We start from the raw sequence: 26,906 nt of genomic DNA, 5'->3' as shown, positions 1-26,906 counted from the left end.
AAATGTATTCCAATAAGCCCTAAAAAAGATTTTTCAACATTAATATGCACTGATGAAATTGATAAATATGTTACCAAACATTTAGATAAGTTAATACCACAGTATGTATTTGATACAATTGAAATAATTGTAATTAATTTAAGATAATCTATTCATTATTGATTATGAATTATTTAGAATCCCTTCAAATACTTCCAAAAATCAGAAAGTAAACTCCTGTGCTGTTGATTGCCCCCGAAGATTGAAAAAAGTAAGATTCTTTCATGAAATTATGAGTAGAACTTTGAATTATTTTTACAATTATTTTATTTAGATAATATGCCCTGCAATTTCCAAAAATCCACAATCAAAACTCATTGAAGTGATCCCCCTTCGTCAGAAAAACTTTGTATTGTGTCGAAAATTATGTGAAGAATGTAAAGAATTACTTAAGCCTTTACAGAATTTGAAAACTAATAACAATAATAATTCCATGACAATAAAAATTGATCGACTAAAATTGATAAAAAACTGTCCTCTTCTAAAAGATCCTGATGTTCATCAACTGTATGTTGAGTTTTCATTTCTAGGATATTCTGGCTTGGATTTGGAAACGATCTCTGTTGCCAAACCTCAGAACCATACAGAAGAAATAAACTTTAACTATGCCCGAAGTTAGTATAAATATAATATTATTAATAATTAAAGACTTACAATATAATAATTCATAAATTTATTTTGTATTACAGAATTCTTATTTGATGAAGAAACACACAAAACACAGAGAAATCATCTTTGCAGTATTTTAGCTGGTAATGGTAATTCAATTGTTCGATTCAATATCATCAGTGAACCATTGAGAGAGGAAATGAATGTTAAAGACTGTGTTGAAGTAGGGTGAGTCAACAACCTGATTTCCTTCATTTAAATTATTTTCATTGAATTAATTTAATTTTTCAATCTCAATCAATAATATCTTTTAATTAGCTATGCTGATTTAAATTTGAGGAAACAAATATTGTTTGAGAGTAAAGATAGAATTTCACTGCCAGCTATGAGTTCTGATAATAAAGAGATAATTGGTACTTTAGAGGTGAGTTTTACAACATAATTTTATTCTTTATTATTGATAATCTGAGATTGAAAACTCTAAATCTGTTACGATAGGTGACATTACTTGGTTTAGATGCTATTCGAGAAAATTTGGCCCAGTATGTATCAATCAATAGCTCATCATCATGAACTACAGATAGGCTATTGCATATCAAACAAGACTTTTTGGATATATTTTTTTAGTAATTACTTTTTTAACTGATATTTTTGATCCATATTTTTTGATAAAATTTTGTAAGATATAAAAAAAAAATAATTAACAATTCTTTATGCACGTTGAAAATAGTGAATGTGAATTTTTATTTGTTTTTAGATTTTTATAATTATTATAAAATTTATTCTGTACTGTATTATTAAAGTGATCAACTTGTCGAGTTGCTCTAGATCGACCTAACTCCAGGTATGTAAAATCTTCATTAGGTATTAGCAAATAATTTCCCAAAAATTTAAATATCCTCAATCTATCTATGATGCAATCCATGTCGTTTTGCTTTACATTTTTCTTTTTCCTCCTGAAAAGTTGTAAAAAGGATATTATAATTTTTGGATCATCATTATTCTTATTTACAACCATTACTTTCCTTACAATTGATAATTTTTTATTGGAGCATTTATCCACTTTGAGATCCAATTTCTTTCTATTCTTTTCACTTTTTCTTTCAACATACTGCAAAAATTATTAATAATAATTAAATTATTATTAAATCATTCAAATAAAAAATTGTAAATTATTTAAAATTAGAAGCTTACTTTTATTCGACTTCGTTTTTCTAGTTGATGAGTTTTTTCATATCTAATATTGTGTTTTGATTTTGTCTTGTGGGTCTTTTTTCCAGACTTTATTCCACGCGAAGAAACAAGATGACTTTGATGTACGGATCTAATTTTAGATAACCTTTTTTTATTTTTCTTTTGTATTTTTGGTAATCTTAATGCTCCATGTGCTCTTCTTTTCATTAAAGCTCGTCTTGATGATAATGGTAAATCTAGTGCCACTGTGTTAACATGATTAGATTGTCCTCGATGAGCTTTTGGTATTGAACGTTTAGATTTATCGTGTGGAAGAATAGGAAAATGATTTACTCCAGATTGTCCTTCCATAGAATATTGTTTTACCTCTTTTTTCTTAACTTTTGAAGCATTATGGCCATTAAATTTATTCCCTTGACAATTTAATACAAAGGTACCCACAATTATCAAAATTATAATGATAGATCTAACAATGAAAAAATAATGAATTAATTATAATTAATGAATTCATTGAAATAATTTGAATTCTAACTTAATTATGTTTGATTGCATTTCTGATTCCTGCCATGAGTTTGAAGATTTTGTTATTAAGTCAATCACAAGATATACTTTGAAGACTTCTACCTCTCTGTCTTGTTATAAAAAAGGCTGAGTTTGACAAATTGTGACATGCATGAGAAACCTGAAGTTGTAAGCTTCAATGGATTTTGCTTGTCCTCTGTTCTCATAACGAACAGAAACAAGGAAATTTAAAAAATTCTTATTCCATGTTCTGTGTCAGATGTAAAAGCACATGTCTATAATCTGTAATGTCAGACAAGACTTGGTGCTTAGTTAGTAAATACCACAATAAGTCAAGTAAGTAAAGACAAATAAAGTTGAAATAAACGAATGGGCAATAAGCCAAGACCATATACATTTGTTTCAATAGGAAAAACATTGCATTTATTGGTAAGTAATGAATCATAACCATTAATGTCAACAAAATATATTTTTTTAAATTGAATGGAAATTCAAAAATATACACTATAGATTTGTTTTCAGATTGAATCTGGAGCAATAATCAATAAAGAGAGCTAAATGTCGAGAATTGATATATCTAGAAGAGGTCTATGGTTTTAAAATTATCAATGTCCTGAATGATTGATAATACTTGCTTTCACGGCTGGTATGGTGGATTGTAAATGGTATCCACATGTCGCGATTGTTCGTCTGTCACATCGAATCTTCGACTTGGCAAAGAACCTGGTAAAGTTCGTTGCCCTAGAGGCATCCGTCGTCATCCGGAAATTGTCACGATTATTTCGCTATAACTTGGTTCGATTTTCCCTGAATGTAAAAATGTCTCTCTCAGACGCAGTTAAAGGAAGAGTTTTCCTTAAGAGTCTAAAATAAACTCTCGAGTAGTCATTGATTATTATTAGTCAAACTTTCTATTTAAAAAGCCCATGGGAAGGTTTATGAGCTATAAAACGTTTTACTATCATCATCACCATTCTTTTTGAAGAACATTTTTCCACACTGTATAAGAGTTGGTTTGAAATCTAAAAATTGCTAATGATCAAATAATTAAAATATCCTATAAAAATCGAGTAATTTAATTAGAGACCTTTTGAAGACTCATTTTCAATAGTGGAATTAATATAATTGATACTTTTGATAATATGGTTGATTTGACTGATGTGAAATAAATGATTATATTATAAATCAATTAAACTAAATGGTGATTGTGAGATGTAGATTAAATTGAATACGCGCGAGTGAGAGCGAAAGAGTGAAGTAGAAACGGAGGGCATCGCGACGCTTCGAATCTGGCATTGGTAGCAGTCTCTAGATAGCCGTCGGCTGGCTTCTAACCACCTCGATTTATTCGCGTATTTCTCCTCAAAGTAACCAAGTATCAAAACCCTTAACAATATTGATAAAATACGGTGTTGTTTATCAACTAGTTCAAATCTTTGATCCAATTATCCTGATTATAGTTTGAATTTGAAACTTTTATGAGTGACTTTGTTGATGTACGACAGACATTAGGTACTCATCCAGGCAAGTTAGTGACTTTTTTCTTCATCACCAGCAACAGTAGCAGCTCGTCAACGTTTCTATTTTTATTCACGTGCAAGTGTTGTGCAAGTGTCGAACGAATTTGAAGAGGCATTCGAAAAGCGTGTGGCCCTCACGGTCCATCCAACTCTCCCTCTGTGTCTATAAGACCCATCAAAGACACGAGGTTTGAAAATATTATATTTCCTTCATTAGTGATCATGATGGAGACAAGTATCTTTAAAAAATGATGTATTTGATTTAATAGCAAATGTTTTAAAAATTTATTTTTCTAAAAAAAAAAATAACGATTAAGAAAGTATTCATTAATAATTGAATCCATCAAATAATTGATTCTTTCATTCAACTTTAAATTTCAATCCAATCGTAAATAATTATTTATTTAATCAATAACCGGTATGATAAGAAAAGCAAAACCCTTGTACTCAAGACACTGACATGTAAAAGAAAACATATAAATGTAAGAAAACAAATTTTTGGAGTCACAAATATCCTAAATGCTGCAATTTCTTCGTGTTTATGATAGTGATGTCATTGCAAGCTGTGTTGATATAATAGTAGGGGAATTTGGAGCAACCTACTTCCTGATTTAATAACCCCATTATGTTTAAGATTTTTTTTTTGCCATGTTTCAAAGATTAAATTATCTTGCTAGAGATATATAATCATTTTGTAGATAATTTGTTCAATCGATATTCAATTTAATATTAGAAATAACGTGGGTTCGTGAAATGAAGCTTTTCGTGGAGTTGGATGATGATCTGGTTAACAAATCTCTCAACCAATGTAATTTTCAGTGTCACTTTACAATAAATCAATTCAAAACTACCGTCTGACCCTGAAAACTAGAATTTCTCTATGCTGAAACATTAATCAAGTGATTTGAATCTTGGCATCAAACATATGTTGTCTAACATAATGTACAATCAGTCGGAATTTCAATTAACATTCTTTCTGACCAGTGTTTGATGAAATAAAAATGAAATATGTCTTCAATTGGACTTTCAATAAATTTTTTGATCATTTTAAAGTATTCCAAGTTGTTTAACTAAGTCATAACATCATTTATCAACCTACACACTTTTATCAGTAGTTAATCCGTTGCATCAGGCAGGCAATGTGTTTTGAGTTAGCATATAAATTTAGATGATGAATAAAAGGGATGTGATAGATTTTTAATTATATTTCGAACCTTACTGATGACATTTTAATGGAACATTGAAGAGTTCTTCAAGACAGGAACAAATTGCTATAATGTAATTTTTTGTCTAATTAAATATGAAGGGAGAAGTGACCTAATTAAAAGTGAAATTGTATGAAAATGCGGTCAAGCCCGCGGGTCGTGCAGCCAACCAATCCACTAAGTAGTGCTATCGTTCATGATCGGAAATAGAACTTGATCGAGTATTTGATGTAAAGCATCTTTAGAACTAATTTATCAATCTGAACTCAATCAGCTGTCAATTGATCATTGTTAAATATTTATTTTGTTACAAAATTCTCAAACAATATTACATGAAATGAAAACTAAACAACAATATAAGATAAAAAAAAAGTTTTAAAGAAGAAAAGAATTTTGTTTGATCGATTATTAAAATGAAAATGTGTAACTAGAAAATTATAAAACCGACAAACGATTAATGAATCTTTGGAAAGCTTCCTGAAATACTTGAGAGAAGATACTCTTTAGCATCCACCACTAACTGAATGAAATCAACTAACATCTGCCAAATCTCTGAGGTGGCAGCACGAGCTATTCTTTTGACTTAAAACATTCAATATAGGGAATATCAAAAATTTAAATCAATTTATAATAACTTGTATTTTAATTTCCAAATCAATAATGAATTATTAATGTGAAATTATTATCAGTTGTTTCAGAATAATGACGTAGTATCTGTATCATCATGGCATCAAAGGAATTCATCACTGACTCTAATAAACGAAAAAAAGGTAAGAATACCTTCATATATCTTATATTAATGATTAAAAATTGATTAATTACAAGTTATTCTGATTATTTTTATTGACTAATTTTATTTAATATCAATTAGACTGCACTTTGATGTTAATAACCACCATTATCAAATTCTATATGCAACATTCAATTTTGTTAATACCATAGAGAAAAAATAAAACCTTTAACATTCTTTTAAAGACACTTAACCAGCCTGACATCTTCAGCACACTCAAGCTTTTCATACTTTAGACATGTTTTACATGCTTACATGAATGTTTATTACTAGTAAGTTATTTGTTTTTCAATTAAAAAAAATTATTGAATAGATTTAAAAAATAGTAGTTTATTAAAATAACACTTTGCTTTGCTTAATTTAACCATTTGGAAAGTTTAAAAACCATTGGAAATTAGTGCTCAACCTGAAGAAAAAGTAGATCATTCAAACCCTAGATTGCTATTGAGGGGTTGAATAAAATTAGTCAATGAATATGATCAAGATGGTTAGTTATTAATAGCCTTCCAATCGAAAATTTGTTTGCTTAATTTATAGGAATATAAGAGGAATAAATCACTTATTATTATAATTAATTTAAAAAATCTATTTCAGAAATTACATCAGAACTTAGCCGTGTGCTAACAAGCGGAAGTACCACCATTCGAGAGTCATTTACAGCTCAATTGAGAGAATCTACTATAGGGGTAAGTGTATTCATTATTGTTTGAACCCTTGACTCTTCGCCAACAGCTGAGTAATCACAGCGTGAAAGATGAAAATACTTATTAGTGACTAATGAACGTAATGACGTTCTTTTAGATACCTTATATCATACAATCATTGATGTATTTTTAAAGCAATGATTTTTTTTTGTCGTACTGTGAATTTCTAAAAATAATACCAATGTGAAAAATCAACATTTCTCTTTTGAAACACATTGAAGTGCATTTCCAACATTGATGACATAAAGTCATCGATCACTGACTAGGTAGCAATCCGGTGATTGCCAAAATTTTTCCCTTGACTGAACTTAAGTCAGTAAATATGCTCCTGATATTTGAATACTGAAATGGTTTTCCTCTGATGTTATGACTTATTGGTGGTGTCATTGGAAAAGAAAACAAAAAGAATTAATAGTGCCAAGAAAAATTAAACTTATGATTTGTTTATTCGGTTAATACAAAAGAAAAGACAACATTGTAAATCAGAGACATTTTACGTAACGAAAAATATAAGAATACATCAAAAGACTGCAGATAATGTTGCAATATGTGGAAGAAAAAAAAAACCTGTCACATTTAATCACATACATATTTTTAAAATTGTCTAAGAAACTTTGATGTTAACTATTAATTAAAATTTTTACTCTTAATACCTATTTTTAAAGAAAAAACTTATCTTTTCATATTTTTATAAATAAATCAGCTATTTTTACAAAGAATCAGAATGCAATAATGAAAGCTTGGGATTTATTAAATTTTAATTGGCCATTTTCATCTGAAATTTATTTTAATAACTGCTAAATGTCTAATGTAATAGAACAATGAGTCAGGCATCAGACAAGACTATCAGGCTTCTTCATCTTCAATCAGAATAAATCCAGTCTTGCCTTATTCTTTGGCATTTTGTCAAAATCATACGGAAGAATTACCTCATTGAATTAATTTTATTAACAAAGAAAAAAGCATTTCAGATTAGCAGTCTAAAAATATATTATTTTCATTAACTGACTGTTATGATACATACACTTCAATACCTGATTGTTTTGGGTTGAATGGTAGAAAGCAATAGAATGTACATTGCGATATATTTATATATCTCCTGACCTATTTCGTTGACTTTTCCAATGTCGCTTTGATGTTAATCTCAGAAGAATGTCAAGAGACATTTTTTGAGATTAGTTTTTTGCTTTATAATTTCAATTTTCAATGAAAAAAATATTCTGCAAGAGATTGCAGATTTTTTGTGTCTTCTATGATAAGAATAGAGGAAGAAAATTGTAGCTAAATGGAAAATGAGAATTGAAATAAGAAAATAAATAGTGAGATGAATTAACTTTGGGAAATAAACATTGAATCAAATAAGCAAATAATTAAGTAATATAAATATTTGAATAGAAACTGCATGATCTGGTAATTTTAAATAAACTTTCTTAACAATTTAAAATATTTATCACATGAAATATGAGATACTTCATGGCTTAACACTTTTGTTTTCTAAATAATGCCAAAAAATCACTTAAGCATTTTAATTTATTGAGTACAAAACGGTCAATAAATAAATTATAATTTTACGAAAATTTATGACAAACTTATAAATAAAGCAATTAAATTTGCAACAATATAATGGTTGAATTTATAGTGAAGTGGTTAGTTAGATTTTATAGCTATAACGTTAACATGAAATTAACATAAATATAAATTCCATAATCCCATTAGATTCGTATTAAAAATTTAATGTCTTCACGTAAGTTAACTCGACATAAATTAAATATTATTACCTAAAAACATTTTTGGTGGAGTGAAAATAGTATCAATGCATGCAAAAAAGATTCGTCATTTTTGACAAATTGATATTTTGCCAAAAAATTAAATAATTTTTTGGTCTATCATTTTTTATTATGACTCATGAATATTTTTTTTTCTTTCATTTTTTTTCATTTGCTTGCCACGTGCAAGAGTTTTGTCAGACAGATGTTCACTATTATTATCGTTGATCTGGATCTTAAATCTCAGTTAATTTGCAGTGGAAAAAAACCTGATAAAATTTTGTACAAAGAGTATGAAGATGGAGGCAATGCGTTTACCACAAGAGTTTGTTACTAAAGTCTAAAGATGTATTGGGGAAGTAAGGGTAGCTATTTCTGGTCGAGGGGAGTGAGACTCACTACGCAAACGGCTCTTAGCCACTTCGTATTCCTAGTAGTCTGGCGTTCGCCGCGTATCCTCATACACTTTTCGAACCATATGCGAGCGATTGTGTGATACCGGTATGGATGAAAAAGATCACCGTGTAACAAACAGTTCATTTTTGATAAAAGTGCAAAGAAAAGACTCTTAAAAAAAAACATTAATAAACAAAAAAAAATTATTTAGAAATAATTAAAAACATTATTCATAACGACAAGTATTTTATCACAAGATTTTTAAGAAATGTTTTAAACGACTGATTTTTTATTGCTGATGATATTGAACACTAAGTTGGTGGATGGAAAGATAGTAATGAAGAAAAAAAATAGTGATTAATAAATCGATAAGTTATTTGAAACAATAAATATACAAGTAAATCACCGAATTTATTTCTTACAATTAAATGTACTATCCAAAGACTCTGTTTATAGTTCAACGAGATCCAGAAACATGTGGAGAATCGTGCAAACCCAAAAATAAACGGATTTCCTTGTAGAACATTATGCATAAAGTTGAGTGAACTATCCTGGATAAATTTTGTCAAGACATTATTTAAATACCAATTTTTTGAAAATAATGACTTGGTATTTTTTATGTAAAATTATTTAAACTTAAATAGAGAAGGAGTTCAAGTGTATTACAATGAATAAAATAAGACAGCTTCGTAGTGGAATAAAGAATGTGAACGTCAACTGGACAGATAAACATAGTGAGAATTAGAGCCGAGAATTGGTGCCGAGGTTTTTGTGGTTAAATTGTGCATAAATTGGTGGGTCGAGGTTTATTGCAATTTATGTCTCATGGGCATTGTTCCAAAGCGATAATGAATGAATTCTAAATCATGAAAATTTCTCATAACTAAATACTAAACATGTGTGACAGCATCTCTTATTTATTGTGATAAAATGATAATGAAAATAGCTGGAATATTCAAGTATCAAGACCAAAAACTTTATCCAAAGAACCTTTTCAAAGCAATCAGAATTATTTTACCTATTTTTGTTCATTCAAATACTCTTCATTGGCCAAGTACCAACAGTTATCGTTCAGTAAAGCTTGAAGAATTTTCAAACAGTCGAAGGTGCTCAAAAATAACTAAATACAAATTCTAAAACAATTAATTCTTAAACAAAATTTTATACTTTGCCAAATTATTTCAGTGATGTGAATAATATTCATTATATAAAGATATCGAAACAGTGATGTAATGCAGTGACCAAGTGATAAGATAGGAAGGTATAAATTATAAAAAGATGTCATTCTGCAGAATTACGGGGAGGAGCAGAGGCCTCCCCAAGCCAAATTACTTTCCGTTACTTCCGCCAATCAGTCCTGCAGATGCAAAAAGATTTTGTCGTATTACTGGAAAATCTTATGGTCTTCCAACTCATCATTACATTCCTGTTTTACTTGGCGTTCACAGCCACGATAAATCTAAATGTCGTATCACAACTGCTTCTGGATTGGGTCCTCATCATTACAATGCTGGTTTGGTTCTTGGAGAAAGACGTAAACATGTGATTTTAAAAGACTATCGTTATGTATTCCCTGTTCTTGAAGGAGAAGGTGAACAACAAAAAGCTTTAAGAGATTTATTAAGCACCAAAGAACCATTTGAAGATGAAGAAAATCTAAACTTTGTTTACACTGTAAAAGAAAGACGTTGCAGTTTAGTATTTCCAGCACGTTTAGAAGCTGCAGTGAGAGATGGTGATGTAAAAGACGTGATGTTATCAAGAGACTGTGATACTGTTTTGCTAAGATTGAAGCAAGGAAAAAATGTTTCAGTAGATTTTAAAGATCTCCAAGATTTTGATCATTTATATGATGGACTTGGACCTAGAGAAGATGTACTCAAAGAACGAGAAAGACTGGAAGCTGAAGCAAGAAAACGTAAAAAGAAGAAAGCTAATGGTCTAAATTATGCTAAACGAATATTCGAAGAAAAAGAAAGAGCTGCTGATGAAGAAGAGATGCGAACATCGATGCAGATCAAGCTAAAAAGTATTAAGGAAGACGTTAAAGAAGAAAAAGTTCTCAATTGGAAAAATGTTGATTTGAATCAAGTAAAAACTAGTCGAGCACAATTTGCAATGATTTCTGATAGTTGTAACAACCTTGTACATCCAATTGCTACTTCTTGTGAGTGGAAAACGTTTGAAAGGGACATAGCGAAATTAAAAGGAACTCCAATTGTTGATACACTTCCTAAAGGAATTCAAATAGAACCTCAAACTGTTGATATTGAATCAACAGAAATTGGAGCAGTTACAACACCGATATCAGAAGAAACTGGTGGTCTTGAAGCTATTTCTGTCATCAAACCATTTACTCCTTTGACTGTGGAACCAGATCCTCTAATTCAAGAGGCATTGATTAATTTAAAACCTGCTGAACTTGAAGAAACTGCACATGTTAAAGAAAGATTAATTCATGCTGGAAAAGAAGCATTAGATACTCTACCAATTGTCGAAGAAATCCCTAATATCGTGAAAAATGTTTTAAAAGGAACTAAACATGAAATAAATAAGGTTAAAGGTTTGAAGATTGATATTGAATCTGCTCAACGATTCGTAACAGGAAAAACAATTCAAACACCTAGTGGTCCAGTTTTTGTACCTGGACAAACCTTAGAAACGCCTCAGGGTCCTGCTTTCGTTCCAGGTTTCACAGTTCACACTCCGAATGGCCCTATTCTTATTCCAGGACAAATAGTGAATATTCAAGAAGGAAATCAACAAACTCCCGTGTTCGTTGCTGGACAAACCCTCGAGACAAAATGTGGCACTAAATTCGTTCAGGGGCAAACAATTCATACAGATAAAGGAGCTAAATTTGTAGCTGGACAAACTGTGCTGACTGATGAAAGTCCTAAATTCGTTGCCGGACATGTAGTAACACAAGATCAGTTTGTCCCAGGCCAAACAATTGTTACTGAAGCTGGACCAAGATTTATGCCAGGACAAACTATTACGAATGAGCATGGAGAGCATATATTTATTCCTGGACAGAGTATGAAAGTTAATGAATCTTGGGAGTTTGTACCTGGTCAATGTTTAACATCCTCTATTGGAGAATCTATGTTTGTACCTGGAAAAACAATGCAAACAAATGAAGGTTTACGTTTTGTTGCTGGACAAGACGTCGTTACGAAAACTGGAGAAAATCAATTCGTACCTGGAGTAACAATAGAAACACCAAAAGGACTTGAATTTGTTCCTGGGACAACTTTGGAGACTCCAGATGGTATTAAATTCGTGAGAGGAATGATAATGGATACTAACGAAGGCAAAAAATTCATCCCAGGCATGACAATAGTTGGATCAGATGGTTTTGAATTTGCTGCAGCAAAAGATATTAAAAATGTTACATTCCTCGATGCTGGACCAATTGGTATTCCAGTGGATCCGAAAACTGCAAATGCAGTATCTTTGACACAACAACAAGAAATATTTGGTTACATGGTGCAAACAGAACATGGAGTGGAATTTATTCCAGAATCAATAAAAATAGTTCCTGAAGGAAAACGAATTGTACCAGGACAACTGGTTAGAGGAGGAAAAGATGGACCACGATTTGTCCCGGGAATGATGACCAGTGATGGATTTTTACCAGGACAAATGGTTATGACAGAAAATGGAGAACAATTTGTACCAGGACAAGTAGTAGAAACTAGTACTGGACCAAAATTCGTACCTGGTAGAATGGTAGAAACTCGCACAGGTCAAAAGTTTGTTCCAGGACAGACAGTAGAGACAGCCGATGGTCCGAGATTTGTTCCAGGTCAAATAGTACAGACTAAAGTGGGTCCTACATTTATTCCTGGACAAATAATATCAACAGATGATGAAGGATCACGTTTCGTACCAGGACAAGTAGTAGATACTCCAGATGGACCTCGATTTGTGCCAGGAAGAGTCGTTGAATCTGGGGAATTGGGTATTACTTTTGTGCCGGGACAAATAGTTCAGACTGAGGAAGGACCGAGATTTGTAGCTCCAGATTTGATGGATACTCCTGAAGGAGAAATACAATTCTCAGTTCAAGGATTTGAAGTAACTCCTGAGGAATTAGCTTTACTTCAACCTGGTCATTTGCAATATAATTCTGCATCTCACCATTCTGGTGAAACGAGCATTGATGCGAGAATGTTTAGACAATTATCAGAAGCAGGATTATCAATTGGAAGAAAAGTATCGGAGATTGTTCCGAAAGTAGATGTCGATGTAGATCCAACTGCAGTAGCTTTAGAAAATGCTTTAGTTATAGCAGAAAAACTTGGACTTAAAGGAAATTCAGCTGTAAAAATGGCTCAGATTGTAGCAACTGTAGCACAACTAGCTGATAATATTGTTAAACAACATCTTAAAGAAGAAAAATTAAACTTTGGATCTCTAGTTAACGGACATCCTTTGAATACAGGTTTACCAAATGGGAATGCTCAAAATAGTCATGATGAAGGTGTTTATTGGTTCCACGAAGCTGTGAAAGCAGCAATAGCAGCTGCAGTACTAGCAATAACAGATCATAATGATGAAAATACTGAAGAAAATGAAGATAACAATCGTTCTTACGTTTTATCGTCTATTAGTGAAGCTTTTAATGTTGTTCTCCGTCAAGGTTCAACATCTATTGAGGATGCAGTAAATGAAGTACTAAAAATTCTCTTAGTGCCACAGAAACGTAGTGCACTATGCCAAGGAGCAATTTTAGATATTTTGGAATCGAGTAATAATAAAATTGATATTTTAAAGTCAACAATTGTTGGGCAGTCATTAAAAAATGATATAGTATTAGACAGACTCTCTGCAGTTCTAGAAGAAGAGCATGGAAATGATTTAGTAGGTTCTGCATTTCGTTCAGTATCGAAAGATGATCCAGAATTAGTGTCCAGAGTGTTGGAGAAAGTTTCACAAGAAGTAGCTGGAGTGGCAACTGAAAGAGAAGCTGCTGAGACAGTTCACAAAGCAATCGTACAAGCCGTACGAGAATCTAGTGAGCTCAAAGTGAAAGAGCTTTTGAATGATGAAGGAAATCATGTAAAAGAGCTTATTCTTCAAGCTATTGGATTAGCAAGAGCATTGGGAATGTCATCAACAGCATCTAGCTTACTCGCTGTAATAAGTGATGAAAAGTCCACTCAAGCTTTGGCAGGAGATAAAGTAACATTGGATATTTTAAAACGACTAACAGTAATGCGAAAATTGGCTGAGGAAAAACCTCCGTTCATAACAGCTTTAAGAGAACTTACCAGTGATCCAGAAATGGCTCGAAGTGATCCACACCTTAGGACATTGGTTCGAGAGAGTGCTGCTTTAATGATAGTCCCAGAAGAAGCTCCTCTCCAATCTTCTGTTGATGTTCCGATGAGTCTTCTTCATGCAGAAAATAGTCTTGCTATCGAAGATTTTTTGATAAGGAAAAATCATAAACCCTCGACTATTTTTATGATTTTGAAGCATGGCATACAAGCTGTTGTACCAAGGGAAGCTTCTCGAGCTGTTCTCACTGGTCAAGTTGCCTACACAGTCCTGCATGAAGATGGTATCACACATTTTGAACCTCTACATGTGTTTAATGCTTTAAGATTAAGTAAACCAACAGCACATCGATTTTCTATGTATGCTTGCCCCGTTGCTGGGGAAGAAGACTTTGAGAGTGACTTGACGTCAACATTGACAAGATACGTGTCGATAACTTCCGTTAACAGTCTTGATGGTTTAGTTAATGGACGGTATCACTCATCGCTTGATAGTTGCGGTGTTACCCTCACTAAGTCTGACAGAACGATTGAAAATTCTTTTAGTAGGGAAAATACTCCGAGCTTCCGAAGACTTAGTAGTCTTTATCTAGAAACAGAGAAGGTAATTTTTATTACTTTATATAATATTTATGATTTAGTTAGATGAATGAGATGGCTATTTGTTTTTTCGTCCATTTGTTATGTAGATTTATAATTAATTGTTATTTGATAGTAGGAAGTAAGAAACCACTTGTTAACACAAGTATTAATAGCTTCGCTGAAATAGATCAACCACACCAGGATTGGAAATGTCATCTTAACACATTCGTCAACAAGTCGACGTCTAGTTATAATTGTATTTCCATGAAGTACAAGAGAATGGAAAGTTCCAGAGATTAAGATTTATTCTCTATTTCAATTTTCTAAGAATCAAAAAACTAAGAATATTTATCAAATTACTACGACTCAAATTATTGAATTCTATCTCTAATATATTATTCACTATTCGAAATAACATTTAATATATATTTCCTGACTTATAAATAAATAATATTTTAATATATTCAAAAGATGTTGAAAAAAAATTTTTTTTTCTAGAGTGTGATTGATAACTACATCGTGGTGAAAGACTATGCATCAACAGAAGACAAAACATTTTCAGTCAAAGTTGGAGATATTGTAGAAGCTATTGAATATTCCGAAGACTCAATCAAGTAAGAGAAACTCATTTTTAGTGATTTAAACTTTAAATGAATTTTCTGAAGGACACATTACGTTTTTGACCATTTATTTTTCTCGTCTAGACCTATACTATAAAGACTATTTCCGTGATATTTATTTTAAGCTTTCTAAAAATACAAGCTAATGTAGTCTTTAATGTTGTCTAGAGATAATTCCAAACAAAGTAACCTTGAATGCACATCTAATAATGAATAAAAAATAGCAATTAACAAACTGTAACATTTGATGAACTGTTTTAGAAAATGTAGTAAATGTAATTCTGTGCTTCAATCAACATAAAAACTTGAAACGTTTATAGGTAGATACTAAAATTGTATAGTAATTTTGTGTGATGTTTAAATGATGCTTTCAACCCAGATGTATTACAAAAAAAAACCTAAATGAGAAACTGACATTTCGCGGAATATGTTCTGAAATTACATGAGTTATTCCTGGAGAATTAGTTAAACATGTCGTCACAAGAAAATCATTTTAAAAAGAAGAGATAATTGAAACAGGTGCTTATGTTCATCAAGTTCCATAGAAAATAATACCAAAAAAAATTGTTAAAAGTTTGTCTTAAAAAATTTCTAAAAAATCATCAGAATTAAGATGATTATTACTATGTTGAGAAGACTCTTTGTTTATTTTTGCTTCGTGTATTTTTAAACGTACTACTATATTGTTTATTCTAGTTTTACTCGAGGATGTTGAAAATTAAACATTTTCTTGACTTAATATGAACGCATAAACTAAGAGTATATATGAAAAATATTGATAGACTTGTTAATATTACTCCTGAAATAGTAATAAATAAATGCAAGCTATTTTAAGATACTCCAGTTAGGTTTTGAAGTTCTTCGACCTTTGCATCACCACCACTGTTCAAAACTTTTCCGTATGACTATTTTCAATACACGTTGACAATTATTACGCTCAAATTAGATTTGTTGTGTTTTGCAGTCATGAATTTAAGCTTGCATGGACCTAAATAAAATTCATTAGAATTATTTAAGCTTCAAAGATAAATCACAATAATAATTTAACAATAATAATGTACTCAATGCCAAGCTAATTAGCGCAAAAAAGTCAGAAATAATAATGCAACAACTGGAAATAATTAACAAATGAATTAACAACAATGGATGATAGTATCTCAAGCTGTCAAGTTGATAAACATGGGGAATTCTAGGAAACCAAAAATGGATCCAGATTTAGAGGTTGGTGAAATTGGCGCATGTTTAGACAGCTCAGCAGCAAGACACAAAATATCGGTTCGACCTAAAAGAAGATATACAGATCCTCGATATCGAGTGATCAAAAGATCTAATTCAGATTCTGATCTCCAAAGGTATGTAAACAAAAAACTTGAATAAAAATTTTTCATGACTAACAAATGGGTATGATGAATTGAGATCCAAAGTTCTCGTTTGATGAAATTGAATTTATAAGGCTATAAATCAAATAATTATAAAAGGAGTAAATAATGTAAACAGTGGCATCGACCTTATATGATTCATTTCCTCGAAAATAAATTCACTACAGGCTTTGAGGAATAATAACAGCTGTCGGCAAAATGCCCAGGAATTTGATGAATCCTATAAAACATGAGAGAAAATAAAAATGGACATATTTATGACATATTTTGCATTTTATCCATGCAATTTTTTAAATCGAATTACAGCTGATCGATTTAAGATGGCTATAAAATTCTCAAGTTATTCATTCAGCTCATCATTTTTCGAGTATTTTAAGATGAAAGAATTTTCCACTAATAAAATTTTTTTCTCAACGGATGTTGGATATTCTGCTTAAAAGAATCTCATCTTTAAATATAGTTAGCATTGTACATCTCAAGGAAAAGGGATATTATTGTTTAATCAAAAGTGTAAAATGATTGTGAAGAAGAAAATGTCATCGCATTTGTCATCGTTCAACAGTTGAATCCACGTGCTTGATGCTCGTCACTAGAGTGAAACCTTGAGACATGTCATCTAATAAAAGATAAAATGAAACTATTCCAATATCGACTGTTTCTTGAAATAAATGTAAGTTGAGGTGAGGTTCAAGAACGTAACTTTGTCCACGCAGAAATAGTAGAGAAACGTATTATGCATTACTTTGATTTTGGCAGTGACAGTGAGCACACTTCAATGGACTACAAATCATTTAACAAAGACAATAAAGTCAAAATTCAAATGTTATAGAATTTATGAAGATCGAAATAGGATCTTTATTAGTCATTTAGTAGTCAAATTAAGACCTTAGAGAATAAATATAAAAGTAAATGGGTCTTGGCAAATACATAAAGAAATTAATTAGTAACTTATGAATATTATTAAATTAATTTATTTGGGCAAATATATCTAGCGCTGAATTTTATATTAAAAATAGTCATGAAAATATTTTTAATTGGTTTATTAATTGATATTTATTTTTATTTTCTCTCTAGAGCACGAGTTAGAAAAATTGATGGACAAGAAGGATGGGTTCCTATGTCAATTCTCATGCAGACTGCTCTCAGCGAAGACAGTTCAACCCTAACTGCTCATCGTCCAGAAGATTCTCAATACCGACGAGAGTATGTTCATTTTTTAATTATCATATACTTAATTAAATGCTATCATTGTAATTATTTCATATTTAATTGATTATTGTCTCAATTTATATAGAGCTGTTGTGAAAGAACTCGTTGAAACTGAGGAAGAATTTGGAAGAGACCTTCAACAGGTGGTTGATCGATATTTAAAGCCTCTAGATAATCCTGGAGTACCACGAGCTGTTCGTGATAATAAAGAAATCATCTTTACTAATTTCAAACAAATAGCTGATTTCCATAACACGTAGGTACACACACACGATAATTTGATAACAGTTAATCAACCACTCTCAACCAAACAAATTCAATCAACCTACATTAGAGTCTATACCTCACTTCAAATAATCATTTTGTTATTCCAATATTCTTTTGATGATTTTATCAAACAACATGACACTACAAAACACTCACATACTATCAGTATATTACTTTCTTCTTAGCAATGAAATTGAATATTGCGTAAGTTAAAATGTGCAGTGTTCTTGTTTGTGTTTTTATCAGTGTCTGATTTGTGTCAGTTTTTCATAATTATTTCAGTCCCGCGTTACTTAATTTGAATTTAATCTACTTGGTTTCTATGGCACCTAGAAAAAATTATTTAATCATTTTCGTCACATTTCTTCACTTTTTTGTTCTTCACACCAACAACATTAATAAGGTTGCTTGAAATTGACAATACTTAAGCCCCATTAAGAATTTTTTTTATGAATATTAATCAAAATTAAACTCATTTGCTGGAAATGCTATAATGTTACTACCGATCATTCAGACTGAATACGATTTATGATAATCGTAGCCCTGCTGTTAGGCGTGATTTGAATTTAGCATGATATTAATTCCGGCCTTACTTAGATCGTTTGGCAGGGTACTAATTGAGGGTGTCAAGTACTATGCGGACCAACCACGGATGCTGGGAAAGACATTTTTGAGACTGGTAAGTTCAGTATCAGCACATCAAAATCTATCATTTTGATGAATATTTATATTTATTGGCATGCTTCTTTTGCAGGAGAGAGATTTCGACAAACATGTGGCATATTGTCGAGATGAACCTGCTGCTCAAGAATTCTTGCAAGCTAACAATGAAGTTCGAGATTATTTTGAGGTAATTTCTCCACTTCTTGTTACTTAATATACGCAAGGAATCATGTGAAAGCAATTATTAAAGATTCGTGATGAATTATTCAAATATAATTTGAGATATTCCACGTATGTCTGACTACATAACTGGAGTTTCTACTTTGCCTGTAGCAAATTGTCGGTTTCTTCTGATGATACAAGAATTCAAAGCTTTATCTTAGAAAACTAGATTATTTAAAAGTCTTCTAGTAGAACTCTTCTTTATCTTCAATTAAAGAATGTTTAATTCTATACTATTCCCTTCTTTTGAATTATTAATTAGAATGAAAGTCTTCTACCTATTATTTTTTATTTAAAATATTCAAATTGAATAAAATTTAAAAATTCAAAAGTTAAAATATCTAAGATTATTTTTGCAATGTAAGTTATTTAAGCAAGTCATAAATTAAATTTAAATGTACGAAGAGACGAAAAAATGTGGAAAATATTTATGATATTTTTTTATTTAAAAAAATGCCTGGACTGTAAAGTAAATGAAAATCCTGCAATTACATAATATCACCAGTAAGCGGGCGGCTATCCAGAGCTGAAAATAGTATGGCTTATTTTTAACACTCGGGCATTATTTTCTATCTCTGTTTTCCCTGCGATGTCTCTGGCATTTTTCGTATTCAACAGTAAAAGAAAAAGAAAAACAGCCGTTTATCAATCACCGAACAAAGTAGGTTAAAGATTTATAATTAATCTTATTGTAAAAATCTTTTTATTATAATTATGAATGTACAATTCATGTCTTTGCCTATTGTTTTGAGCACATCAATTATCATCACCAAGTGTTATTGACCTCAATCATGACAATAATCATTTCCAACGTTTAAACAATGTTTAAATATTCCAATCAACTTCTTTAAAAAAATTATTTCTTCAAGAGTTACTGGATATCTTGTTCTTAATAAATCTAAGAATAAGCTTTCCTAATCCATGAGATTTGAAATTCGAAATCTGTTGTAATTATTTAAATGAACTGAATAGTAATGTCAATTTGGATCACTGGAGCTCTAGAAGACATAAGTTGGCGCCTAGATTCTCTCAATCTTTTTTTCTCGCATTTGTTTGTGCGTGGTCAGTCTCTGGCGTCTTCGTCTAAGTATAGACGTAGCCGTATTGGTCTCACCGGACGTCTTTTGACTGCTCCGGTAGTCGTAGTGATTTTGGGAACCACCGACAAGTCTGATGATCCAGTCTACGAACAGCATCGAGCATAGTTCTTTAAATTAACGATTAAAAACATTTCATAAAGTTGAAGTTATTTTTTCTTTTAGAATTACCTTGGATTTATTTTATTTAAAAAAAAAAAAAGGTGTGTAGTGAAGTTGTGAGTGACATGACCGTAACCGCATGGTGCGTCGTTGTTGGTTGACCTCTTCAACGCTCTGTCCACTTATCTGTCTCATGGATACTCGCTACCATTACTTGTGTGTCAACTAAGCACAACTCGCGCCAAAAATAATGCCTGTATTTCGCCAACACGCTTCTCACGTCTCGTATTACAACGGATTGTGGTGGATTATTTCAAATAACTTCTAATTTCTCTTACATTTTCTCCACACGAGTGTACAATACGTTTCATCATCCTCTAGCTTTATTCCCAAAACTACTTTTTTATTAAAGAACTTTTCAAAATCACAGTAATTTATAAGGACTGGAGTAATAATTTTATAGAGATTCATTTTAAACCTAGTAGAACCGAAAATGTGCACCCAGTGTCATATGTCCAAATGTGGTCAGACGTGCGGGAATCTCTGAATTTAACTGACATCCCTTTTCCGATAAGTTCAAGTGCTGAATAATGTTATTATAATTGAAATAAAGATACCGAAAAATTAGTTAGTGATTAGCAATTAGTATTAAATTATTGCTAAACACTTCTGTTTATTTAGGAACTAAGCCAGACCCTCGGAGACGACAAAAGCGTGTCGGAACATTTAAAACTTCCGATACAACGCATCAACGACTACCAGCTTTTACTTAAGGTAAATTTTTTATTTTTTTTTCAACTTCATTTTTTTCATTGTGAATTCATATAATAAAAGTATTTTAGAACAGAAAGATTTAAACTTCATTCAATTTGATGAAAACGATTCAATTATTTAAATAAAATCCAAACAATTGATTTAAATAAAAGGATTATTATTTTTTAAACCTCTTTAAATCAATCATTTGAACATATTATTATTGTTGCTTACGTTAGATGAAGTTGAAATGTATTAAAAATTGTTCCAAAAAACTCTGACTCTGACCTCTATATTTATATTTAAAAACCGGAGTCAGTTGGTAAAAATAACATGCCCTTGATCAAATTTTGTTTTCAGTCATTTAGAGTTTTGGAAATTTTGTTGAGAAGTCATTTATTTGATATTATTTCATAAGTTTTTTACATTTGTTTATTATACTTCTACTTTGTCAATTTTTCTTGTTGGTTTTATAGATTTATTTATTTATTTTTCCTTCAATCCATTCAACATCTTTTAAAAAACATCATCATTTTAATTACACACATTTCAATTCACTTTTCTCTTTATAAAAATGAGTAGGCGTTGTTACGAATTTAGCACACTAAAAACAGGTCATGCTTGTGGTACATCTTTACTTAAATCATAAATATTTGTGAATCATAACTGAATCATAATTTATATTAAAGAATAATCGTATCTTACTTTGTCTCTATTTTGAATATTGAATTTAATGATGAATATAAATAAATGATGTTATTTTATAGGAGCTGGTTAAATATTCGACTCGCCTTGGCGAAAACTGCGACGACCTCCAGAAAGCTCTGGAGTTGATGCTAGGTATTCCTCATCGTGCTACCGATAATAAATTTATCAGTAATATCGAGGGATACAAAGGAAATATCCATAAACTTGGACGATTACTAACACATGTAAATATAAATAAAATTTAATAATTTTATTAAATAATTCAAGGAACTGTTTTTTTAAATATTATTTTTGTTTCAATAGGAATGGTTTACTGTGATCGATAAAGACGGAAAAAGTAAAGAAAGATACTTATTTTTATTTAAAGCACGAATACTCGTTTGTAAAGTAAGACGCATTTCGGAGGATAGATCAGTTTTTGTCTTGAAAGATATAATTCGAGTAAGTAAAATATAAATAATCATAAATATTTCAACAAGACTAGAAATTGAAATGATTAACTCTATTTTAGCTACCAGAAGTAGAAGTCAAAGATTTTCCAACCGATCAACGATCATTTGAATTACATCAGCCAGGAGTAGCAGGCTACCCAATAACACTAGTAGCTCACAAAGATCTCGTTAAAGAATATTGGCTAAAAGAAATCCGACAGCACGCAAGTGACTTGTTGGCACTTGCTGAACATGCTGCTGATGATCTTCAAGTAAGTGAAGAGAAAGTAATTACTGACGACAACAAAGGGACAAAGATTGAACAGCCAAAGCCTACACCTATACAAGCAAAAACACAAATTAAAGAGACTCAACAAGAGGTTGCTAAGAGTGGGGTTCAGGAAGCTAAAGCTGCGGAAAAAAGAAAAGAAAGTCTAACAAAAGTAGAAGAATTAGAGACGAAGAAATCCAAGACTGCTGAAGAAAGCCAAGAAATGTCGGAACGATATTCATCAAGTCGCTACAGTGCTTCTACGAAAATAGTTGAGGGTAAGATAATATAAATGTGTAATGTAGCATTCCATCATGCTGCAGATATTAAATTAAGCCAATTTAATTTCAAAATTATTATTATTAATCAAGTAGAACATTTATTTTTGAAGATTAGCTCTTATTTGACTATTTTAAGTAGCTAATATGAACACAGTTATCAGTAAATTTCACAAATCTATTCTATCATATCATAATCAGTGTTTTAGTATATCTGTATGAAAGCTTCATTGTAAGCAGTGTTTAGTAGAATTTCAATGCTTTGGATGACTGTTGTAACGTTGTTTTTCTCTAATGCATGTAGAATATTCATCAATATCAAGCAGTCGTAATGGCGCTACGTCATATGCAGAAACTGCAACAGCAGTATCTCGCACTGAAAGAAGAGCATCATCTTCATTGCATGGTACAGAAAGACTAGCAGAATCTAGCTCATATCAAACAGTTACCAGTGGAACAACTGCAGGAGATACGAAGGTTGCAAAATTAGCAGTCACTTCTACTGAAACCGGAAAGCCTAAATTTGTTAAAACTATTGAGGGCATTAGCGCTGAACGTAAGTGAATATTTTATAAATATCAGTTGTTACCACCCAACTTTAATGAATTAACTGGTAGATTGATTGATTTATTTAATGAATTAATGAAATGATTATTTTATTGATGTTTTTATTAATATGTCTTCAATATCAGTGTGAATAAATATCACTGATATAGTTAATATTCTTTATTTAATTCATGTTTTAATGTAGATAAATTAGAAAAGTTTCCTCCCTCATAAAAAAGTGCATCAGTAGCACCATATTTGATCAACTTTTCCTGTTCTAGCCATCCGAGCAAAACAGGCAATGATTCACGTAATAGGTAAAGTGAAGAAAACGTAGCACATTCGATATATCATCTACGTTGCTCTAGACTTGGAAAAATATTCATTGTTTTTCATTTACCTAGTAATAGCTTTAGTAAAGTGCTTGTTGTATTTTATGTCATCAATTTCTGTATCTGCTTGAAAACTGTACTTCATATATTAATGTTTCAAGAAGAATTTTTTTTTTTTAACATGGAATTGGCAAACTAAAATTTTCATATAAAATTCATTGAGATTATTCATCAATTGGCTTTTCAAAAATTAATTATTACTATCATTTATCATTGTCATATTACTAGTAGTAATAATCACAGTCAGTACATACATCTTTAAAGTGTAGTTATCAGATCAACTTCATCAGATGTAGCTTCAATTTCATCAACGTCTATCACTCTTTAAAGCTGAAATTATTTTTCTTTCCTACTCTTCATTCTTTTTGATTGATTGTAAGAAAAAATGATGATAATTTATTTGTGTATTATGTAGCCGGTGAAAGTGCTACATTTGAATGCAGACTGGAATCAAGTGGATCCTATCGAATGCATTGGCTGAAAGACAACAAGCCTCTAGATGAATCATATGCAGATAGAGTAAAAATTTCGACGACTGATAATATCTTCAAGTTAGAAATTAATAACATAACTGAAAAAGATTCTGGAATTTACACTGCTCGTGCTGCTAATGGAGATGGAAATGCAACATGTACAGCACAACTTGTAGTTGAAAATCGTAAGACTCTAGAAAACTTTTTTTTTATTTTTAAATCAATATCAATTATTTTAAATAATATTTCCAATTATCATGTAGTCACTGCTGAAGAACGCAAGGCCAAAGATGAATCAAAAGCTCCAGTCTTTTTAGTAAAATTAAAAGATACGGAACTGCTGGAAAATACTTATCTTCGCTTTATGATTAAAGTCAGAGGAAATCCTAATCCTGATGTGAAATTGTATGTATTTAATTGTTTAAATAATAATGATTATAGTTAAATTTATCGTTTATTAAACAATTGTCTATTTCAGCTTCAAAGATGGAGTTTCTATTGATTCAAAACATGAACGAATCAAGATTATAAATGAAAAAGCAGATAAAGGATTCTATGAGCTATTAATTCCTGATATTCAAAAGACAGATGCAGGCAAATATTCTTGTACGGCTACAAATCAATATGGTGAAGCATCATGTGAAGGGACACTGACGATAACAGATGAAAAAACGTTATTTGCGGGTCTTCCGGAAGGAATTTTTGAACCTGGAACTGAGCCACAATTTAAATGGCTTCGTGACGGAAAACCATTTGATCCAGAAGATAGATTTAAAGTTCTATTCCAAGATAATGAAGATACTTTGGCACTAGTATTTCAACATGTAAAGCCTGAGGATGCAGGACTGTACACATGTGTTGCTCAAACGAGTACCGGGAACATCAGTTGCAGCGCTGAATTGACAGTACAAGGAAATGTAAAACAATTACTTAAAGAACCAGCTAAGCCAGTTTTAGGTAGTGAATCTAAACAATCTGAAGTAAGTGCTGGTGGATCTGCAATGTTAGACCTTCAAGTAAAAGGATTCCCCAAGCCAGATATTACTTGGACCAAAGATGGAAAAGAAATTGTTGCTGGAGGTAGAATAAAATATTTATGGGAAGATGAAGAATCTCTATCACTTGTCATTAAAAATGTAACTATTGATGATGCTGGAACTTATGTAGTCAGAGCTAAAAATGAACTTGGAGAAGATACAACATACATTGAATTGATTGTCAAATCAGCACCAAAAATCATTAAAAAAATGACTGATACTTTTGCTTATATTGAAACAGATGCCACGATGACTGTTCAAATACAAGCTTCTCCAGCTCCCGAAGTAAAATGGTATAAAGATGGACAAGTGATAGAAGCTTCTGATCGTATTAAAATCAGCCAAGAAGGAGATCAATATCATTTAACTATCAAAGAATGTAGGTTAGAAGATATTGGATCATATTCAATTATTGCGAAAAATGAAATTAATCAAACATCAGATTTCTGGAGCTTTGATGTTAAGTGTCCACCAAAAATTAAAAAGAAGCTGGGAGAGTCAAGGATTGTTAATGAAGGAGATACACTGACATTACAAATTGAAGTCGAAACACCTCCTGAGCCAACTGTTATTTGGATGAAAGATGAAATTGTAATAAAAGAAGATCATCGTATTGAAATTATTAGTGACGGACCAAGGCAAATATTAAAAATTACTGGAACAATTGACACTGACGCTGCTACTTATAAAGCACAAGTATCGAACAAGGATGGTACCACAGTTGACCAAATCGGAATTGAGGTAATTCTAAGTTAATTTAATATTTAATTTTGTTTCAATTGAATACTGACATAAGTAAAAAAAAATTAAACATTTCCAAAATATTTACATGCAAACATATTAGGTTATACTCACTTGCTCCATTTTAAATGCATTTGCATATTTGATTTGACTTATTACTTTTATAACATAATTTTATTGTTAGATACGTTACAAGAAAAAACAATATCACGAAAGAAAAGTAACATTTTTTAATAAATAATACAAAACTTATCGAACGAAATTTTAATACGCGCCATGTTAACTCAACAAAGCGTTTCTACGAAATTTCCGCGCCATAATTAATTCGCGATTCTTCGATAATCTTCGTCATTGTTCGGAGTTTTTTTATTTTTTTAAGTTTATGGACTTGATGTTCAAAAATTTTCACACTTTTAGGGAATTTTATTATTCGTACTACGGTCTTATTCGTAACAATAGAGTTCTAATTTTCTGAATGTGATGAAAATCTTAATTATGTTATTAATTAACATAGGTAAAATCTGCACCAAGATTCAAAAAAGAGATGGTCGATGTTATTGCCAAAGATGGTCAAACTCAAGCAGAATTCTCCATCGAAGTTGCTGGCTACCCGAGACCTACTCTCCAATGGTACATTAATGACGTCGAAATTACGGAGTCGAAGAAAGAATATTCAAAGGTTCAAGAAGGAGATGTTCATAAATTAATGATTAATAATATCAAAGTTGAACATTCTGGTCGTTACACCTGCAAATTGAAGAATGAATATGGAACCACTTCTAGTAGCTCCAATTTAATTGTCTATTGTAAACCAAAAATCGTTAAAAAGTTTGCTGATCAGAAATTGAAGGAAGGAGAAACATTGAAGCTTGAAGTTCAAATCTCAGGAACTCCAGATCCAACTATAAGGTGGTTCAAAGATGGTCAAGAGGTATCAGCTGATGCCAGAATTAAAATTACAAGAGATAGCAATCGTAAAGAGTCTTATGATCTTACTGTAACCCTCCTGAAAGGATCTGATGGTGGTGCTTATGAAGTTCGAGCTGAAAATGAAATGGGTCAAGTGACTTGCAAGAATAAAGTCATCGTGCTAAGTAAGATATTA

At 31.2% G+C, this 26,906-nt stretch overlaps 2 protein-coding genes and 1 long non-coding RNA gene across 8 annotated transcripts in view; 2 read left to right on the top strand and 1 right to left on the bottom strand.

Annotated features, from left to right (window-relative positions):
• The first annotated feature begins 754 nt into the window (after positions 1 to 754).
• LOC118069059 (uncharacterized) lies at positions 755 to 1,251 on the top strand. Its single transcript, XR_004690572.1, has 3 exons — positions 755 to 876; positions 967 to 1,072; positions 1,147 to 1,251. It is a non-coding gene; the product is annotated as an uncharacterized lncRNA (long non-coding RNA).
• A 198-nt stretch (positions 1,252 to 1,449) lies between these two features.
• LOC118069057 (uncharacterized) lies at positions 1,450 to 2,499 on the bottom strand. 2 transcript variants are annotated; one of them, XM_035086909.1, is made up of 4 exons: positions 2,375 to 2,499; positions 1,843 to 2,308; positions 1,679 to 1,759; positions 1,450 to 1,604 (listed from the first exon to the last, which is right to left on the bottom strand). In XM_035086909.1, the coding sequence occupies exons 1-4, from the start codon at positions 2,392 to 2,394 to the stop codon at positions 1,554 to 1,556; spliced, it is 618 nt and encodes a 205-aa protein (XP_034942800.1). In that variant the 5' UTR covers positions 2,395 to 2,499; the 3' UTR covers positions 1,450 to 1,553. The 2 variants fall into 2 exon arrangements, with proteins under 2 accessions (XP_034942800.1, XP_034942801.1); XM_035086910.1 differs by having other exon boundaries at positions 1,843 to 2,255; positions 2,375 to 2,452.
• Positions 2,500 to 8,775: 6,276 nt separating this feature from the next.
• Obsc (Obscurin) overlaps positions 8,776 to 26,906 on the top strand; it is a 29,235-nt gene continuing 11,104 nt past the window's right edge. For 2 of the 5 annotated variants that reach the window (XM_035086883.1, XM_035086888.1), the window contains exons 1-17: positions 8,776 to 14,634; positions 15,111 to 15,226; positions 16,426 to 16,584; positions 17,686 to 17,814; positions 17,906 to 18,076; positions 18,685 to 18,766; positions 18,842 to 18,937; positions 20,853 to 20,945; positions 21,692 to 21,856; positions 21,936 to 22,073; positions 22,144 to 22,612; positions 22,917 to 23,168; positions 23,440 to 23,475; positions 23,966 to 24,208; positions 24,287 to 24,428; positions 24,502 to 25,801; positions 26,316 to 26,895. In XM_035086883.1, the coding sequence (XP_034942774.1) occupies positions 10,024 to 14,634; positions 15,111 to 15,226; positions 16,426 to 16,584; positions 17,686 to 17,814; positions 17,906 to 18,076; positions 18,685 to 18,766; positions 18,842 to 18,937; positions 20,853 to 20,945; positions 21,692 to 21,856; positions 21,936 to 22,073; positions 22,144 to 22,612; positions 22,917 to 23,168; positions 23,440 to 23,475; positions 23,966 to 24,208; positions 24,287 to 24,428; positions 24,502 to 25,801; positions 26,316 to 26,895 (8,782 nt within the window). In that variant the 5' untranslated portion in view covers positions 8,776 to 10,023. The remainder of the gene's footprint in view (positions 14,635 to 15,110; positions 15,227 to 16,425; positions 16,585 to 17,685; positions 17,815 to 17,905; positions 18,077 to 18,684; positions 18,767 to 18,841; positions 18,938 to 20,852; positions 20,946 to 21,691; positions 21,857 to 21,935; positions 22,074 to 22,143; positions 22,613 to 22,916; positions 23,169 to 23,439; positions 23,476 to 23,965; positions 24,209 to 24,286; positions 24,429 to 24,501; positions 25,802 to 26,315; positions 26,896 to 26,906) is intronic. The other 3 variants (XM_035086884.1, XM_035086887.1, XM_035086886.1) reach the window with 3 other exon arrangements.

Source organism: Chelonus insularis, unplaced genomic scaffold (genome assembly GCF_013357705.1).
Source record: "Chelonus insularis isolate UGA/USDA-ARS -01 unplaced genomic scaffold, ASM1335770v1 contig_404_pilon, whole genome shotgun sequence".
Lineage (NCBI taxonomy): Eukaryota > Metazoa > Arthropoda > Insecta > Hymenoptera > Braconidae > Chelonus > Chelonus insularis.
Note: the sequence above shows the minus strand (reverse complement) of the source record. Positions and strands in the feature narration are given on the sequence as shown.